This window comes from Microcaecilia unicolor, chromosome 2 (genome assembly GCF_901765095.1).
Source record: "Microcaecilia unicolor chromosome 2, aMicUni1.1, whole genome shotgun sequence".
Lineage (NCBI taxonomy): Eukaryota > Metazoa > Chordata > Amphibia > Gymnophiona > Siphonopidae > Microcaecilia > Microcaecilia unicolor.
In genome coordinates this window covers 624,929,299-624,949,158 of record NC_044032.1, presented here as the reverse complement: position 1 = coordinate 624,949,158, position 19,860 = coordinate 624,929,299, and the positions used below count along the sequence as shown (strand labels likewise).

General features: G+C 43.0%; 1 protein-coding gene across 1 annotated transcript in view; it reads left to right on the top strand.

Moving 5' to 3' along the window:
• Positions 1-19,860, top strand: part of SMARCA5 (SWI/SNF related, matrix associated, actin dependent regulator of chromatin, subfamily a, member 5) — a 234,468-nt gene that overhangs the window by 30,089 nt on the left and 184,519 nt on the right. Inside the window, exon 3 of the mRNA XM_030192240.1 lies at positions 12,783-12,949. Coding sequence (XP_030048100.1) covers positions 12,783-12,949 — 167 coding nt within the window. The remainder of the gene's footprint in view (positions 1-12,782; positions 12,950-19,860) is intronic.

The window sequence follows — 19,860 nt, the reverse complement described above, 5'->3', positions numbered from 1 at the left end:
ACTGAGGAGCTGGACTGGATGCCAAGAGAGATGCCTGTGCTCAGTTTTCACTTTTCTGTCTCCACCTTCAGGTTGATAGACACAACTATCCCACAGGTCCTGGAAGGATTACTAGAACATTATCAGTTAATACATAATTTCTCCTTGTGCTCCTTCAAGTGGACAGCCAGGTTGCCATTTATTATGTTAACAAACCAAGGGGGGTACGGTTTTCTACCCCTTGTGAGGAAGCATTCAGAATGTGAACTTGGGCCACCAGTCAAAGTATGGTGTTCCGAGGCACATATCTGGCAGGGAAGCAGAATAATGTGGTGGACAGGCTGAGCAATGTCATGGAACTGCAAGAGTTTTCTTTAAACATAGGCATTAATCGCAAGATTTTCCAAGAATGAGAAACTCCCTCTGTGGATCTTTTTGCCACTCATCTTAACGGGAACAAAGATTCTCATTACCCTGTTTTGGCCGAGGCAGATATGGTTTCCTTTGCTTCTGAAATTGTCCTCCAAAGAACTGTGGAGATTGGACAGTTTTCCAATCGTCATCATCCAAAGCGAGGGGTTTTGTTCTTCAATCCAACCCCCAGTCCCTGGCTTTCATGGCCTAGATATTGAGAGTGTAGAATTTGTCTCCTTGCAGCTGCCAGAGGATGTCTTGCTGGCTTCCAGGAAAGACTCCACTAAGAGAAGTTATTCCTTTAAATGGAAGAAGCTAACCATCTGGTGTGAGCAAGGCCCTAGATCCTCTCTCTTGCCCTACACAGAATCTGCTTGAATACCTCCTGCACCTATATGAGTCTGGTTTGAAAATCAACTGTGGAAGGGTTTACCTCTGTGCAATTGGTGCTCTTCATCGCTTTGTAGGAGGCGGGTCCATCTCTGGAAGCCTCTAATTGTTCGCTTCTTGCGAGGTTTGTTGTTGATACAGTCGGAGGTCTGATAAGGGGCTTTATCATGGGATTTAGTCATCCTCACTGTGCTGATGAAATCTCCTTTTGAGGTACTTGGATGCCTGTCGTCTGCAGTACCTGGCAGTGGCTTCAGGCTTGCAGGGTCAGTGAGCTTCTGACCCTAGTGGCAGATCATAACAGAAGAGTGGAGAACTCCACTTGCATCCCAAGTTCCTTCTTAAGGTAGTGTCGGATTTCCATCTTAACCAGTTAGTCGTCCTGCCAACATTCTTCCGAAAACTGCATGCCCATCCTGGCGAAAGCTTACTGCACAGTTTGGACTGCAAGTGAGCCTTGGCCTTGTATCTGGAGCAGACTAAAGCCCATAGAGAGTCCATCCAACTTTTTGTTTCTTTTGATCCAAACAGGATGAGGATAGCCACTGGCAAATACACATTATTCAGGGGGAGGAATGCTAGCTTCGGCCTAACCCCTGGTAAGCCTTTTCCTCAGCTGAGAGTGCCCAGCTGTACCACCGGCTGCCTTTCAGGTGCTGTGGAGGACTTGCAGCTCATCTGCATATCATTTACAGCCTTCTCCGGGGTGACTCCCAGGTCCACTCCGATCCACTCAGGGCCTCCGCTCTAGGTGCCGCGTGCCTAATGGCGCGCGGGGCATTTTTCTCTTCACATCTACTTTTCTCTCAGTTAGTACTTTTGACTCCAGTACAGTTTTTCTTCTTGGCACTGTCCCTTCCTAATTTGTTTCTCCATCTTAAACCACTGTACACTGCAAGAACACATTGTCCACCATCTGTATTGATCATCTCACCATCTCTTTTTTTTTTTTTTTTTCCTCTTCCTTTTTCTCAGCTCTCAACCTTAAACATTTCCTTCCTTCTATTCATCCATCTCCTTTGTACCTGAGTACATCTCGCCTTCGTCGCCTTCATCGCTGTCTTCGTACCTTTCCTACTCTTCTCCGTACTCTCTTACTCCTTCTCCTGCTCTCTTCTGGAGACATTAATCCCAATCCTGGTCCTCCACATCAGCTCTCGTCCTATCCATGCAAACACCTGTCCTCGTCCTATCCATGCAAACGATTCCGGGATGTCTCCAATCTCATCTCTATTCCCCTCCTCCCCCCCCCTTCCCTTCTTGTGTGCCCTGTGGAATGCCCGCTTGGTCTGCAACAAACTTCCCTTCACCCATGATCTCTTCATCTCCCGTTTCCTTCAACTGCTCGCCCCAACTGAAACCTGGCTAACCCCCGACGACTCTGCTTCAGTCGCGGCCGTATGCCGTGGAGGTTATCTTTTCTCCCACACTCCCTGCCCAGTTGGCTGCGGAGGAGGCGTCTGGTTTCTACTTTCGCCCTCCTGTAGTTTTCAACCCCTCCTCCTACCGCAGTCTCACTGCTTCTCACCCTTTGAAGTTCACTCCATCTGTCTATTAAACCGCTGCCACTCAGAGTTGCAGTCATTTACTGCCCCCCTGATAAGTCCCCCTCTTCCTTCCTTACTGACTTTGATGCCTGGCTCTCTGTTTTTCTTGAACCCTCATCTCCGTCCCTCATTCTTGGAGACTTTAACATACACGCTGACGACCCATCCGACTCTTGCGCTTCTCAGTTCCTCACTCTGACATCCTCCTTCAACCTCCAGCTGAGCTCCACCACCCCTACTCACCAAACTGGCCATTGTCTTGACCCCATCCTCTCCTCTACCTGCTCACCCTCCAATTTCTGCGCCTCTGCTCTTCCTCTCTCAGATCATCACCTGATCACCTTCACACTTCATCACCCTCCCCCTCAGTCCCGCCCAACACTAACCACTACTTTCAGGAATCTCCAGGCTGTCGACCCTCCCACCTTATCCTCTAGTATCTCTAATCTCCTCCCGTCCATCATGTCCTCCGAATCTGTCGACAAGGCTGTCTCTATTTACAATGCCACTCTCTGCTGTGGACACCCTTGCACCATCCATCTCCCGTCCCACAAGGCGTACTAATCCCCAGCCATGGCTGACCCCTTGCATCTGATACCTTCGCTCCTGTGCCCGATCTGCTGAACGCACCCATAGCGACTTCATTCATTACAAATTTATGCTATCCTCCTTCCAGTTCTCCCTATTCCTTGCCAAACAGGACTATTACACCCAATGGACTAATTCTCTCGGCTCCAACCCTCGTCGTCTCTTCCCCACCCTTAACTCCCTCCTCAAAGTGCCCTCCGCTCCCCCACCCCCACTCTCTCCTCAATCACTGGCTGACTTCTTCCATGACAAGGTGCAGAAGATCAACCTCGAATTCACTACCAAGCCACCTCTTCCTCTTCACCCTTTAACCCACTCCCTCAACCAACCAACCCAGGCCTCCTTCTCTTTTCCTGATATCACCGATGAGGAAACCGCCCACCTTCTTTCATCCTCGAAATGCACCACCTGTTCCTCTGATCCCATCCCCACTAACTTACTAAACACCATCTCTCCTACTGTCACCCCCCCATCTGTCATATCCTTAACCTCTCTTTCTCCACTGCAACTGTCCCTGACTCCTTCAAGCATGCTGTAGTCTCACCACTCCTCAAAAAACCATCACTCGACCCTACCTGCCCTTCGAACTACCGCTCCATCTTCCTCTCCAAGATACTTGAATGCGCCGTTCACAGCCGCTGCCTTGATTTTCTATCCTCTCATGCCATCTTCGATCCGCTTCAATCCGGTTTTCGCCCTCTACACTCGACAGAAACGGCACTCACTAAAGTCTGTAATGACCTGTTCCTTGCCAAATCCAAAGGTCACTACTGCAACCTCATCCTCCTCGACCTATCTGCCGCTTTTGACACTGTCAATCATAATTTACTTCTTGCTACACTATCCTCATTTGGGTTCCAGGGCACTGTCCTCTCCTGGTTCTCCTCTTATCTCTCCCACCGTACCTTCATTCTCATGGATCGTCCCCCACCCCATCCCGCTCTCTGTTGGAGTTCCTCAGGGATCTGTCCTTGGACCCCTTCTTTTTTCAATCTACACCTCTTCCCTGGGCTCGCTGATCTGATCTCATGGTTTCCAATATCATCTTTATGCTGACACACCCAGCTTTATCTCCCCACACCAGGCATCACTGCGGAAACCCAGGCCAAAGTATCGGCCTGCTTATCCGACGTTGCTGCCTGGATGTCCAACCGCCACCTGAAACTGAACATGACCAAGACCGAGCTCATTGTCTTTCCACCCAAACCCACTTCTCCTCTCCCACCACTCTCTATTTCAGTCGATAACACCCTCATCCTCCCCGTCTCATCTGCCCGTAACCTCGGAGTCATCTTCGACTCCTCCCTCTCCTTCTCTGCCCATATCCAGCAGACTGCCAAGACCTGGCCTCCCACTTAACCATCTACCCCCCCTTCAATCCGTTCAGAACTCTGCTGCACGTCTTATCTTCCGCCTAGACCGATATGCTCATATCACCCCTCTCCTCAAGTCACTTCACTGGCTTCCGATCAGGTACCGCATACAGTTCAAGCTTCTCCTACGAACCTACAAATGCACTCAATCTGCAGCCCCTCACTACCTCTTCCCTCATCTCCCCTTTACATTCCTACCCGTAACCTCCGCTCACAGGACAAATCCCTCCTCTCAGTACCCTTCTCCACCACCGCCAACTCCAGACTCCGCCCTTTCTGCCTCGCCTCACCCTATGCTTGGAATAAATTCCCTGAGCCCATACACCAAGCCCCCTCCCTACCCATCTTCAAATCCTTGCCCAAAGCCCACCTCTTCAATGTCGCTTTTGGCACCTAACCATTGTACCTCTATCCAAGAAATCTAGACTGCCTCAATCTTTGCACTTTTTTGTCCTTTAGATTGTAAGCTCCTTTGAGCAGGGACTGTCCTTCTTTGTTAATTGTACAGCGCTGCGCAACCCTGGTAGCGCTTTAGAAATGTTAAATAGTAATTCAGTTGGCTAGCAGATTGCATCTCTTTCACTTATTCCCAGGCTGGGCTGACCCTTGAGGGTCATGTCACAGCTCACAATGTCGGAGCCATGGCTGTGTTGGTAGCCCACTTGAGGTTAGCCTTTTGAAGAGATCTGCCAGGCTGCAAAGTGGTCTTCACACATTCACATTTCATTACTGCCTTGAGCAGCATACCTGAGTGACAGCTGGTTTGGTCAGATAGTACTGCAGAATCTGTTTGGTATCTAGAATCCAATTTCATCATCCTAGGCCCCATTATTTCTATTCCAGGCTGCACCTTCACAACCAGTCTAATTATAATTTTCAGGTAAATTGGTTCCTTAGGCCTTGCTGTTGCGAGACCCTATTGCCATAGCATTGTTGTTTTCGGTGAGCCTGGTAGCTAAGGATTCCTAGTTGTGAGAATATTATAGCCTGTATGTCCTTGGAGAAAGCGGTTACTTAACCTTTAGCAGATGCTCTCCGAGGACAGCAAGTCAATTATTCTCACAAACTCTCCTTCCTCTCCTTGGAGTTTGCTTTTCCAGCTGTGTTGTTAGGGCTATATAGATTATTTGTATTTGGCCCTAAATACATTATTTGTATTTGGCTAAATAGCAATTTAAATTCGAATATGAATAATCCGGAGCTCTACTACTACTACTAAATCATTTCTATAGCGCTACTAGCTGTACGCAGCGCTGTACATATTATATGCAAGTTCTTTCTCTGTCCCTAGAGGGCTCACAATCTAAGCTTTTGTACCTGGGGCATTAACCGTTAGGCTACTCCTTCACTCTACTGTGCTAAATCCTACTGAAATAAACACTTGATTTCTGATTTTGTGTTTTTTTTTTTTTAATTATTTGTTAAAGCTCAGTGCCTATTATTTGTATTTGGGACAGCTCTATTTATGCTTTTGGTCCCGTGCTCACACTTTTGATGGGAAAGGCACCTGCGTAAGCAGCTGCCAGAGACTTCTTAAAGAAACAGTTCACTGGGCAGCATTCGCACCGGACTCTGTTGGATGACATCTCCCAGTTGTGAGAATTGGCCTGCTGTCCTCGGAGGACACCTGCTACAGGTAAGTAACACTGCTTTCTTGTCATAGAAACAAAGTTGAAGTTGGTGTATAAATCTGACCGGAGGATTGAAGTGTTAAATACGAAGGGCAAAGACTGTATATAATCATGAAAGCCATACATAAAACCTTAAATTGTATATGTTCATTGATAGGTACTCAGTGTAGACTTTTATGTTTCAACGGTTTTTATTGAAAACAGTGTACACTTTTATCAACAACAGATATTCAGTATATACAACCAGTCATGAAACTCCATGCTATTCATACATCCAACAGTACGGGTCTACTGTTTTCTCGTATTTATTCCCTCTCTCCCACCCCCCTTCCCCCCATCCCCCCCAAAAAACTTTCCCCTCCGCTAACCCTCCCCATCCCCTCCCTCCCCCGTGGAAAACTCATAATCATCTTGAAAAAGAGATTGACCTGCATTCAGTATCAATATAATGTTTACAGCACATTAAGCACAAAGCTCTTACCCTTAGCTGATAAGGTATCTATATATTTTTCCCAGATCTTCAAAAATTGAGTTTTTCGTTTTGGGGATCCTCTGGCTTCTCTTGCCTCCCACATCAGCAGCTGGTGCACCATGTTCCGCCAGTGCCAAAATTCTGGTGCTGCCTCTGAAGTCCATTTTTGCAATATACATTTCTTTGCTAGCAGACACCCCTTACGAAAAAGTAATGTTTCCTCTGAGGTATTTCCTCTGAACGACCCATATATATCCAATAACATCTGTGAGGGGATTCCTGTTACTTCACAGGACAGCAAATTTGACAGATAAGTGGCTACTCTGGACCAGAAGCCCTGTATGATCTCGCAACTCCAAAATGCATGGTAGAATGTATTTTCTGCATTTTTACACCGCGTGAATATTGAATTTTGTGTTCCCCCAAATTTTGCTAATTGTACTTGTGTGAAGTAAGCCCTATGAAGTACTCGAAAAGCACATTCCCGATAATAGGCTCCACTAACTAAGTGTGCAATACCTTTCACTTGTCTGTTTATATCCCAGTTGGAGAGGCCTATTCCCAAATCTTTCTCCCACCGCTCTTTAACTGTTGTCAGATCTTTAGTCATCCCCACTGACCCTAATGCCTTGTATACATCAGAGACAGATGGTTCGGTATCCGAAATTTCCTCAAAGAATTCTTTCAACCTAGACCCCGGTTTCTGTTTCAGTTTCTCACCATCTAAAGAATTTATAAAGTGCTTCAATTGGCAATAAGCAAAAGTGTCCCCCCATTGCAACGACTCATTACCCAATATTTGCTCTTTCGGTTTTATCTGTCCCTCACCTCCAATTACATCGTCCAAACAAGTTATTCCTCTTTCTTCCCATCTTTTAAAAACTGGATTCTCCAAGCCTGACACAAACTTAGGATTCCCCCTAATAGTCATTAATTCCGTGATTCCAGTATCCACTTTCAAACAGTTCCCCAAGAACTGCCATGCGTCACGTAGCGGCATCAACAACAGACTTTGGATTAGATATCTAGGGATCAAAGATCGTTTCACCTGCAACAATGTCACCAAGCGATAGGGAGCATAAAATGCCCCTTCCATTTCTAGGGGGGTATATTTATTCGATTCAAAAAGCCAGTCTCTAATATGTCGCAGTAAACATGCCATATTATATAGTTTCACATTAGGCAAGCCTAGTCCCCCCTGTGACCAGCCCCCCCACAACAGCTGGAATTTAAGTTTCGCCTTTTTATTCGCCCAGCAGAATCTCATTACCAGTCGGTAGAAATTCGCCAGATCTTTATTCAATAGCCGAAGGGGGAGGGTTTGCATAACGTACAACCAGCGAGGGAGAATGACCATACGTATGAGCCCCAACCGACCTATCAAAGAAAGTGGCAATGCTTCCCATTTTTCCAGCTGCTGTTTGGTTTGCGCCAGTAGTTGTTGTATATTAAGTTTATAAAGATCCCTAGTCTTCATGGATAACAAAATACCTAAATAACGGAAGTGTCCACCTGCCCACCGCAATGGGAAGGTCCCAGGCCAATTTCTATTAATCGCTTCATCATTAGTCAATGCCTCTGATTTCTCTAGATTTAATTTGAGACCAGAGAAATCCCCGAATTCTTGAAATACCTCTAATAAAGTTGGCAACGATGTCTCTGGCCTCGTGATCACAACCAATAAATCATCAGCGAAGGCTGCCAATTTGAACTTCACCGTACCCAAAGTTACACCATGGATGTCTGCATTGGAATATATCTCTCTTATCAATGGATCTAAATACAGTGCAAACAATAACGGTGACAAGGGGCAACCTTGACGAGTGCCCCTCTCTATCCCCACTGTTTCTGAGCAGTTACCATTCACCATCACTCTCGCTTTTGGTGAAGAATACAGTGATTTAACCGCTCCCAAAAACCAACCGTCGAAACCATATTTTTCCAATACTGTAAACAGAAAATCCCATCTTACACGGTCGAAAGCTTTTTCTGCGTCAAAGCTTACTGTGAGTGCTGATCTATTTGCCCTACCAATCTGTTCCAACGAGAGTAAAATTCGTCTAAGATTCTTAGATACTGCTCGGCCTTTAACAAAGCCCACCTGGGCTTCGTGCACAATTCTTGGTAACACCCTACTCATTCTGTTTGCCAGTATCTTTGCGAAAATTTTAACTTCGCAGTTCAAAAGTGATATGGGTCTATAAGACTCAGGCAAGGTGACATCTCTTTTAGGCTTCGGAATTAATATTATATGTGCTATATTCAGCTGGTCTGGTAGTGACCCTTTCTCTACCCATTCATTATAGGCTTCAACCATTGGTGGTAAAATGGCCTCTCCCATCAATTATAAAACTCTATCCTTAAACCATCCGGCCCAGGTGTTTTCCCTGATTGACTGCTTCCAATGGCCCATCCCACCTCATCAATAGATATAGGGGCACTAAGCTGTTCTCTCTCCCCATCAGTCTCAGTGTAGACTTTTATAAGTAAAGGTGTTAGTCATACTTATTTTTGTGTAATTTATTTTAAACATTTTATATATCACCTAAAACCTAGGTAGCTTCCATACAAGCATATATAATATAATTTCGGTAGCTGTATTCTAATATAATATAATTTCGGTAGCTGTATTCTAATGGTAATAATAATGGGTACTTGTATCCCGCTTTATCCCTAAGTATAGGATCAGAGCGGGTTAAAAATGAGAATAAATGAACACAGATCAGGAAGTTATATTCATAATTCTTCAAATCTTACAAAAATTTTGAAAACAAAAATAAATTCAAAGATTTACGAAACTAAAAATATGATGAACATCTAGTGGTAGTGCATTCCAATGTTTTACTAACACAAAACATTTACTACATAAGGATGTCAGCCTAATACTTTTAAAAGAGGGATGTTTTAATATGAGGCAGTTCTGAGTCTGGCTGTCATAGAAACCACCAAACAGAATAATTAATTGAGTCAGTGCAATTGGACAATTACCCTCCAATGTTTTGAAAACCAGGCAGTAGATTTTAAAAACTGTAGTCTGAATTAATTGTACTCTATCCAGAAGTTTTTTTGGAAGCCAAAATAATTGACCACGCTTCCAATAACTGATTGCAGAGGTGTCACGAAAAACCTAGCCACCCACCTGGAGCTACTCCGCAGCCACTTAGAGAGTCTATCCCCAGCATTGCTCAGGTCCGCCTGCACCTGCTGCTTGTGGTCTACACTAGCACCTTCCACCAATGGGTCTCTCGCCTCTGGGCAAGTCTGCCACTCTCAAATTATCTCCAGTGATTTCCTAGGTTACTGGGGTCACACCCAGTGGTCCCACAGTTTCTAGAAAGCACCCACAGATCCAATACACAAAACACCAGGATTCTTAGTCCAGACAAGCAGAGGCAATAAACTAAAAATGTTTATTGTCATGAAAAATTAGAATAATGAACAGAAAAGGTGCAATCAGCAAACAGTAACAAGTAATTGAATATGGATCAATTATAAAACTAACTAAACATTTGCTTAATATCTAAATACTACCTGGGGAGATCAGGACATATGGCTGCTCATAGGTTATGAAATATAACTGTTCAGAGGGCCTTAGCAAAGAGATTTCTCTCTCTTCTCCCTGGCTAAGATTGGAAACAAACCAAGTACACCCTAGATAAATTTTGAGCTCCTGGGCTAATCAGAGCCCTGAACAACAAGTTTTAAAAGTAGCTGGCCACATCACTGCAGGTTACCTCTGTGTTAACTAAGGGCCCTGTTTACTATGGCGCGTTAGTTTTTAATATGCCTACAATTAGCATGTGAGCTAACTGTGTCTGTGCCTATAGGTGTATTGTAGGTGTGGGCACGGTTAGCACGCGTTGACGCTAATGTGCCTATAATGCATGTTAGTAAACAGGACCCTAAAGAAGGAGCAGTCAGTTCTCTAACAGCTTTAAAGATAAACGTGCACCACCTGATGGCCAAACTGGAGAAATACACTTCATGAAATAATTAATACAGTTTTACAGGCTTAAAAACCCACTGTTTGTCACGAGGTATTTACTTATCTCCAATAACAGGGCCTCTTTTGGCAATAGGATCAGCATAAGAACGTAAGAATAGCCATACTGGGTCAGACCAATGGTCCATCTAGCCCACTGTCCTGCTTCCAACAGGTCACAAGTACCTGACAGAATCCCAAATAGTAGCAAGATCCATGCTACTGATTGATGCCAGGGACAAGCAGTGACTTTCCCTATGTCTGTCTCAATAGCAGACTATGAATGTTTTCTCCAGGAACTTGTCCAAACTTTTTTTTTTTTTTAAACAGAGATATGCTAACTGCTGTTACCACATCCTCTGGCAACGAGTTCCAGACATTAACTATTAGTTGAGTGAAAAAATATTTCCATGTAACTTCATTGAGTTCCCTCTAGTCTTTGTACTTTTTGTAAGAGTAAAAAAAAATATATTAACTTTTACCCATTCTATGCTACTCAGGAGTTTGTAGAGCTCAATCACAGCTGTCTTTTTACCAAGCAGAAGAGCCCTTACCTTTTTAGTCTTTTCTTATATGAGAGGAGTTCCATCCCCTTTATCATTTTGGTTGCTCTTCTTTGAACCTTTTCTTGTTCTACTATATCTTGAGATATGGTGACCAGAATCAAATGCAGTATTCAAGGTGAGGTTGCACCATGCAGCAATACAGAGGCATTATATTATTTTTGGTCTTATTTACCATCTTTTTCCTAATAATTCCTAGCATTCTGTTTGCTTTTCTGGCCGCTGCCACACGCTGGGCAGAAGTTTTCAGTGTATTGTCTACCATAACATCTAGATCTTCTTTTTTTTTTTTTGGGGGGGGGGGGGAGGGGGTTCTGCCTCTCAGGATGGGCCCTAGCAATGATTTGGGTTTTTCTTCCCAGTGTGCAACACTTTACATTTGTCCACATTAAATTTCATCTGCCATTTGGATGCCCAGTGTTCCAATTTCCTAAGGTCTTCCTACATTTTTAACACTGTATGTGTTTTAACAATTTAGGATCCTGTTTACTAAAGCACACTAGTGTTTTTAGCACCCATAGGAATATAAGGGTGTCTTTAGCATTTAGCACATTCTAAAAACTCTAGCGTGCCCTTAGTGCAGCTTGGTAAACAAGGCCCTTTTTTGCCAGCCTCAAATGTCATACTCAGGTCAATTGCAGCAGTGTGCAGGTCCCTTGGGGTGGGGGGGTGGGGGAGGTGTGTGTGTGTGTGTCAGCGGAGGCATAGCGAAGGCATGGATGTCCTTCTTTCAAACATTTTGGGTGTCCTGAACTGCCCCCCCCTACAGGGATGGCCAAATTTCAAGGGAGTGGAGGAGTGGCCTATTGGTTAGAGCACTGGTCTTGCAATCCAGATGTGGCTAGGTCAAATCCCACTGCTGCTACTTGTGATCCAAAATCCAAATAAATAAATAAAGGGGATGTCGGAGGCATAGTAAAGGGATAGACGTCCTCACAGAAACATCCACATTTTGGACATTCTCAACTGCCCATAGCAGGGACGGAGGCATAGTGAAGGCACCTAACCCCGCCCTTAAGGTTGGCACTGTATGAATACAGGTACCTTTTTTTTCTTACAAAAAAAAGCACTGATTACACTACTAGTCTATGCCCCACACCTAAATAGAACCCTAATAGGTTAAGGAATCCTAAGCTTCCAAAACAATTAAAACCTAGCATACCAGAGACGTCTGCCAGGATATTCAGAAAGTCCTTAATATAAAACCACAGTTTTCCCAATCTGAATGTCCACAAAGTTGCTCACAGATGGCCACACTAAGGGGGAGGACACACTCTTTAAACATGCCCCATCAGTAGCATGCCTGAGGTGGCACACCTCGGACCTTATCACCCAATTTCTTAATATGAACTCTCTGCTGATATAACCAGAAGGGGAGGGGCTAGTGCTGCACCACTGATTCCCCCCCTCCCCCCAGGCTCCAAGTTTTCCACTAAGTGTCAATCTGGATAGACAGCACAGATGGAACAGAGCGCTAAAATAGTAATTTTGTGTCCTACTTAGGCAACTAGTGATACATCTTCATTTGGTGAAATAGTACAACATTTAGAAATGGCCTTGGATGATAACCTTTTACTGTATAGTGCAGTGGTGCACCTTCACAGCAGAACCAGGACCTTATGAGAATAACATTTCTTGTTCAGATTAGAATGTTTATTCTTTGGTAATTTTTCTTACTTAGCGGTGCCCTGGACAGTATAGTTAGTCAGTGGACCCATGACATTATAACCAGTTTAACATAAGTTTATGGGATGGTTTTTAAGATCTCTACTGCCTATTTGTTAAATGAAGTTAATTACCTTTATGCTGCTTATTTTCTTCATAGTGTTTTTTCCTTCAATAGCAAACAGACAGATCAAATAGGTTTGAATATCTGTTGAAGCAAACAGAGCTGTTTGCACATTTCATCCAGCCAGCTGCTCAGAAGACCCCAACATCACCTCTAAAAATGAAACCTGGCCGTCCTCGATTAAAGAAGGATGAAAAACAGAATCTTCTTTCGGTTGGAGAGTAAGTGATTGCTGCTGTTGAATTGTGTTCTTATTCATATTGAGAGAGGAGACAGATTCCAGATATTATTAATGTAAACAGGTGTATGAATTAAATTGCCCCTCAAAATCGGGAAGCGAAGGAAGTGGAACTCTTGAAGGGAGTATAGGAATTTGGAAGCTGAAAGATAATTGAAATTATATTTCTGATTTTCTAGTTTTACATAATTGCGTTTATGAACAGGGATGGAAGTATCTTAAGGGAATTTTTTTTTTTTGCTTTGTTTTATTTGGACTTTTTTTTTTCTTATGCTTTTCCTTTACTTCTGTTGCTTGCTTTTCTGAATTTTAGGAACCTAGTGCTAAATTTTAGGTACCCAGGTGACCTACCTCCTGGGATTTTTAGAGCCCTAAATGATTTGTAGTAGTATTTATAAAACATTTAAGGGCCCTTTTACTAAGGTGTGCTGAAAAATGGCATGCGCTAGTGTATGTTGGACACGCGCAAGTCCATTTTTCATCACACCTGTAAAAAAAATGCCTTCTTATTTTGCCCCCAAATGGATGTGCGGCAAAATGAAAATTGTCGCTTGTCCATTTAGGGTGTGAGACCTTAGCGGTAAGGTCTCGCGCGTTAACCAGGTGGTAATGGCCTGCGCATGTACAGTGCCTTTTACTGCCCGGTTAGTGGCACATGCCGGAAAATAAAAATTATTTTCAGGCGCGGGTAGTGGACGCATGTAAAAATGAAATTACTGCCCGGGCCACACAGTAGCTGAGTGGTAATTCCAAATTGACGCTCGATGGATGCATGTATTCGCCTATGCGGCTTAGTAAAAGGGCCCCTTAGAATCTAGATTGAAAACAAAAAGTGCAGTAATTTTAAATTTGCTAAGTTTGTACTTGTAAAAGCTTGACACCGTATGGGAGTTGTCTTGTGAAGGAGGAGAAAAATTTGCAGCCTTTCTTGTCTCTACTTTTGAAACATTGTAAATATGTATGTAGTAAATAAACTTTTATTTTTTTAGCATTTTACTGAGCTCTTCTCATTCACCTTGTCAGACTTCTACCTGATATAGTACTAGAAAACTGCATGTCTGTCCCAGGCAGTGTCCAGCTTACAGTTCAGATTTAATTGTTTATCATCCTGCTAGACCAGCAGATGATTGTAGAGAAACTGAACTGTTCAGTGACATCACCGATATAAGGGCTCATGCAGTCTGGAAACCTTCAGTATTACTCTACCTCCAACATATGGTGTAGGTTAGTCTGGTGCCAGTAGGTATGGGTGTTTGGGACCAACTCCTTGGGCCACAGACCATGGGCTGTGGTCCCTGACGTCAAATGCCTTAGCTATCTGCTCCTGAGATTCAGATCATGGTTCTTGCCCTCTGTAGAGCTTGGAGATGACTTTTTCCTCCAGCGATTCAAGACTAATGGTGAGGTGGACTAGTAGTGGTCCCTACAGGTTCACTTCTAGTTGTAGGGGGATGAGTGCATGTAGTATAGCAGCCGTTCCCTCCCCCTCCATCCTCTACTACTACCACCTGTGCCTTTGCAAAGCCTGGAAAAAAGAATTGGTTGCTATCTTATTTCCTTTGCTGCTTGCTGGGGAAATAGTTTGTTAAAAAAAAAGGATAGCGAGAAAAAGAGGGATACCTCAGGGGAAGCAGGCTGTCATAGTTCTTAATGCCATCAGGGGATGGGGGAGAGTGACTAAGCCAGACCCTCCTAGGTGAGTCAGGAGCCATCAGGGGAGGAAAATGAAGTGCGGCAATGCCAGGAACCTAGAAACATAGGAAAATGAAGGCAGATAAAGACTATATGGCTAATCAGTCAGCTCATCCATGCCATCTACTATCCCTTCTCCCTTAGAGATAATTTGTACTTGTCCCAAGCTTGCTTGAATTCAGATGTAGTCTTTATCACTTTCACTGGGAGGCTGTTCCACGAATTCACCACCTTTTCCACAAAAGAATTTCATCAGGTTCCTTCTGATCCTGTTCTTTTTCACCTTAATCCTATGCCCCCTCATGCCAGAGCTTCCTTTCAGTTGAAAGAGACTTGGCTGCTGTGCGTTTTTGTGTGGAGGTATTAAAACGTATTTATTATATTTCTCCTATCCTGCCTTTCTTCCAAAGTATACACATTGAGGTCTTTAAGTCTAACTGTATGTACTTTGAGGAAGACCACTGACCATTTTAGTAGCCGCCTTTTGGACTAACTCCATCTATTTATCTTTTAGAAAGTGGGGTCTCCAGAATTGTTCACAGTACTGTAAATGGGGTCTCACCAGACACTTATACAGAAACATTATCACCTCCTCTTTCCTGTTGGCTATTCCTCTCCCTATGTACTTGAGCATCCTTCTACTTTTTGCCGTTGTCTTTTCTTCCTCACCTTGAGATTGTTACATACAATCACATCCAAGTCTCTGTCCTCTTTTGTGTTCAAAAGTACTTCACCCCCTAAACTGTACCGCTCCCTCAGATTTCTGTAGCTCAAATGCATGGCCCTGCATTTTTTATTTTATTATTTATTTATTTTTTTAGCATAAAATCTAGCTGCTATGTTCTGGACCATTCTTCAAGATTCACTAGGTCCCTTATGCAAACCTTCCGGATAGCTCTTTGGCAATATTGCTCACAAAAATGTTTTTAAAAAACAGCCCAAGAACCGAACCTTATAGCACACCACTGGTTATATCCCTTTCCTCAGAGTGAGATCCACTTATACTGTGTCACCTTCCACTCAATAAGTTCCTAACATACCGAGGGCACTCATAAATCATCTATGTGGAGCCATTTCAAAGGCTTTGCTAAAAATCTAAGTACACCACATCTAACACTCTTCCTCAATCAAACTCTGCTTAGCCAGTCAAAGAGCTTTATCAGATTTGTCTGACAAGACCTGCCTGTAGTGAAACCATGGTGGTGTCCTGCAATTTGGTTCCAAAAACCTCACTGTAGTTTGCTTACCATAGAGACAGACATGGAAAGCAATTGCTTGCCCTGGGATTTGTAGTATGGAGTGTTGCCACGTTTTGGGTTTCTGCCAGGTACTTATGACCTGGCTTGGCCACTGTTTGGAAAACAGGATACTGGGCTAGATGGACCATTGGTCTGACCCAGTATGGCTACTCTTATGAGATCAGACCAACTGGCCTGTAGTTCCCAAACTCCTCTTTACTTTCTACTTTTATGTTCAGGGATCACATAATCCCTTCTTTAGTCCTCCGGGACCAGTTCCAACTCTAAAGAAGCATTGAAAAGGTCAGTCAGCGAAGTCACGAGAACTTCCTAAGTTCCTTCATTACTGTTGGATGCATATCATCCGGCCCCATCACTTTATCTACATTTAGTTTACCTAGTTCCTCACGAACACAGTTCTCTGAAAACCACACCTCATTCTAATATTTAAATAATAAATACATTCCTATTTCTGTTTATTTTCTGCAGTCCTTTTTCTGGCCCTTAGTCTATGAATACAGAACAGAAATATTTGTTAAGCAATTCTACCTGCATCTGTGTATTCCTCCCCTTCACCTCACCACTTTTGTATTTCTCCTACCACACTTCTAAAAAAACATTTACCCGCATTGGCTATTTTTTTTCTTTCATTTGCATCTTTGCTTTCCTTACTATGTTACTAGCTTCTCTTAGCTTTTCTAGATACTGTGGCCTGTCTTCCTCTTTCTGCGATCTCTTGTAGTTTTATGAAGACTTACCTCTTTTTCCTTATATTTTCCGTTACTGCTTTTGTGAAAACCAAAGTGGCCGCCTTTTCCTCTGTTTACTTTCTTAAAAGGTTGCCCTTAAATAGCTCCTTTCAGGTTTGCCCACTGTTTCCCTATTTCCTCCAGATGTTCCTATCCAACTAACAACTCCTTGAGTTAATCCCCCATCTGAGGAAAGTTAGGTTGTTGGTTTTTTTTTAAAATCTAGAACCTTCATTTTTGAATGAACCCTCTTCACACCTTTCTTATTATTGAACTACATCATCCAGTGATCACTTGCTTCTAGATGATCACCCACTATAACATCAGAAACATTCTTCCCATTTGTAAGCATTAAGTCCAGCATGGCTCCATCCCACATGAGTTTCATTACCAATTGCTGGAACAGTTCTGCATGTAGAGAATCCAGGATCTCCCTATTTCTAGAAGACCCTGCAGAAGAGATAACCCAATTAATACCTGACACAGCTGTGTTTTGAATGTCTTCAGTTAAATCTGGCAAAGAAAACCACCACAAAGGGGTGGAGGTACACTGGTTCCTACGTAAAAGGTTTCAGAAGCAAGGCGTAGGAAAGGTAGGCTCTTCTAAAAACCGGAGGAGACGTCTATAAAGAAACAATTCTTTATTGCAAGCAAAGTGACAATGACTCAACACTGCTGTGTTTTGGCGCTAGCTCGCTCCTTCGGGAGGCTAAAACATAAGATTTATAAAAACACAAAAACAAATAATCAAAGTATACCTAATTCCATAGATAGAAAAACATATCTTTGTAATAAAAATATATAGGAATTAAAAACATATATATTAAAACATCAACAGAAATAATAATTTATATATAAACATATCAATATTAATTTATCCACAAATAAATGTTTAAAATAACAGCATATGGACATATGATAATAAAAATATATGCAACAGATATACATGAATAACTATAAAACTCATAATTAAAAAAGTATATATGTGTTACATAAATTGACTAATACAACAATTCATAGGATAAAAATGATGTAAAATAAAAGTTGTGAATAAAATATTATTTGTATAAGATACAATGGTGTATACAAGCATAAAAACACTAATGGGTCACAAAAATGTAGTAACTACATATTGCACAATAATAACTACATATGAACACATAAGAGGACCTATCCAAATTAAAAGAAGAAAAAAGGGAGAACAAAACAATATACGTATCCTGGAAAGAAACCAGTTAAAGAAGGCCAAGAGGGATTACGAAAAAAAGATAGCATTAGAGGCAAAAAAACATAGTAAAACATTTTTTCGGTATATTAAAAGCAGGAAACCGGCAAAAGAATCGGTTGGACCGCTGGATGACCGAGGGGTAAAAGGGGCGATCAAGGAAAACAAAGACGTAGCGGAGAGACAATGAATTCTTTGCTTCGGTCTTCACCGAGGAAGATTTGGGTGGGATACCGGTGTCGGAAATGGTATTTCAAGCGGACGAGTCAGAGAAACTTACTGACTTCACGGTAAACCTGGAGGGACGTAATGGGGCAGTTCAGCAAACTGAAGAGTAGCAAATCTCCTGGACCAGATGGTATTCATCCTAGAGTACTGATAGAACTGAAAAATGAGCTTGCGGAGCTACTGCTAGTGATATGCAACTTATCCTTAAAATCGAGCGTGGTACCGGAAGATTGGAGGGTGGCCAATGTAATGCCGATTTTTAAAAAAGGCTCCAGGGGAGATCCGGGAAATTATAGACCGGTGAGTCTGACGTCAGTGCCAGGGAAAATGGTAGAGGCTATTATTAAAAACAAAATTACAGAGCACATCCGAGGACATGGATTACTGAGACCGAGTCAGCACGGCTTTAGTGTGGGGAAATCTTGCCTGACCAATTTACTTCAATTCTTTGAAGGAGTAAACAAACATGTGGACAAAGGGGAACCGGTTGATATTGTGTATCTGGATTTTCAAAAGGTGTTTGACAAGGTACCTCATGAAAGGCTACAGAGGAAATTGGAGGGTCATGGGATAGGAGGAAATGTCCTATTGTGGATTTAAAAACTGGTTGAAGGATAGGAAACAGAGAGTGGGGTTAAATGTGCAGTATTCACAATGGAGAAGGGTAGTTAGTGGGGTTCCTCAGGGGTCAGTGCTAGGACCGCTGCTTTTTAATATATTTATAAATGATTTAGAGATGGGAGTAACTAGCAAGGTAATTAAATTTGCTGATGACACAAAGTTATTCAAAGTTGTTAAATCGCGACAGGATTGTGAAAAATTACAAGAGGACCTTACGAGACTGGGAGACTGGGCGGCTAAATGGCAGATGACGTTTAATGTGAGCAAGTGCAAGGTGATGCATGTGAGAAAAAAGAACCCGAATTATAGCTACGTCATGCAAGGTTCCACGTTAGGAGTTACGGACCAAGAAAGGGATCGGGGTGTCGTCGTCGATAATACACTGAAACCTTCTGCTCAGTGTGCTGCTGCGGCTAGGAAAGCGAATAGAATGTTGGGTATTAGGACAGGTATGGAAAACAGGTGTGAGGATGTTATAATGCCGTTGTATCGCTCCATGGTGCGACCGCATCTTGTATATTGTGTTCAATTCTGGTCGCCGCATCTCAAGAAAGATATATAGTAGAATTGGAAAAGGTGCAGCGAAGGGTGACTAAAATGATAGCGGGGATGGGACGACTTCCCTATGAAGAGAGATTAAGGAGGCTAGGGCTATTCAGCTTGGAGAAGAGACGGCTGAGGGGAGACATGATAGAGGTATATAAAATAATGAGTGGAGTGGAACAGGTGGATGTGAAGTGTTTGTTCACGCTCTCCAAAAATACTAGGACTAGGGGGCATGCGATGAAACTACAGTGTAGTAAATTTAAAACAAATCGGAGAAAAGTTTTCTTCACCCAACGTATAATTAAACTCTGAAATTTGTTGCCGGAGAAAGTGATGAAGGCGGTTAGCTTAGCAGAGCTTAAAAAGGGGTTGGATGGTTTCCTAAAGGACAAGTCCATAAACCGCTACTAAATGGACTTGGGAAAAATCCACAATTCCAGGAATAACATGTATAGAATGTTTGTACGTTTGGGAAGCTTGCCAGGTGCCCTTGGCCTGGATTGGCCGCTGTCGTGGACAGGATGCTGGGCTCGATGGACCCTTGGTCTTTTCCTAGTATGGCATTACTTATGTACTTATGTAGACATGAAACGGC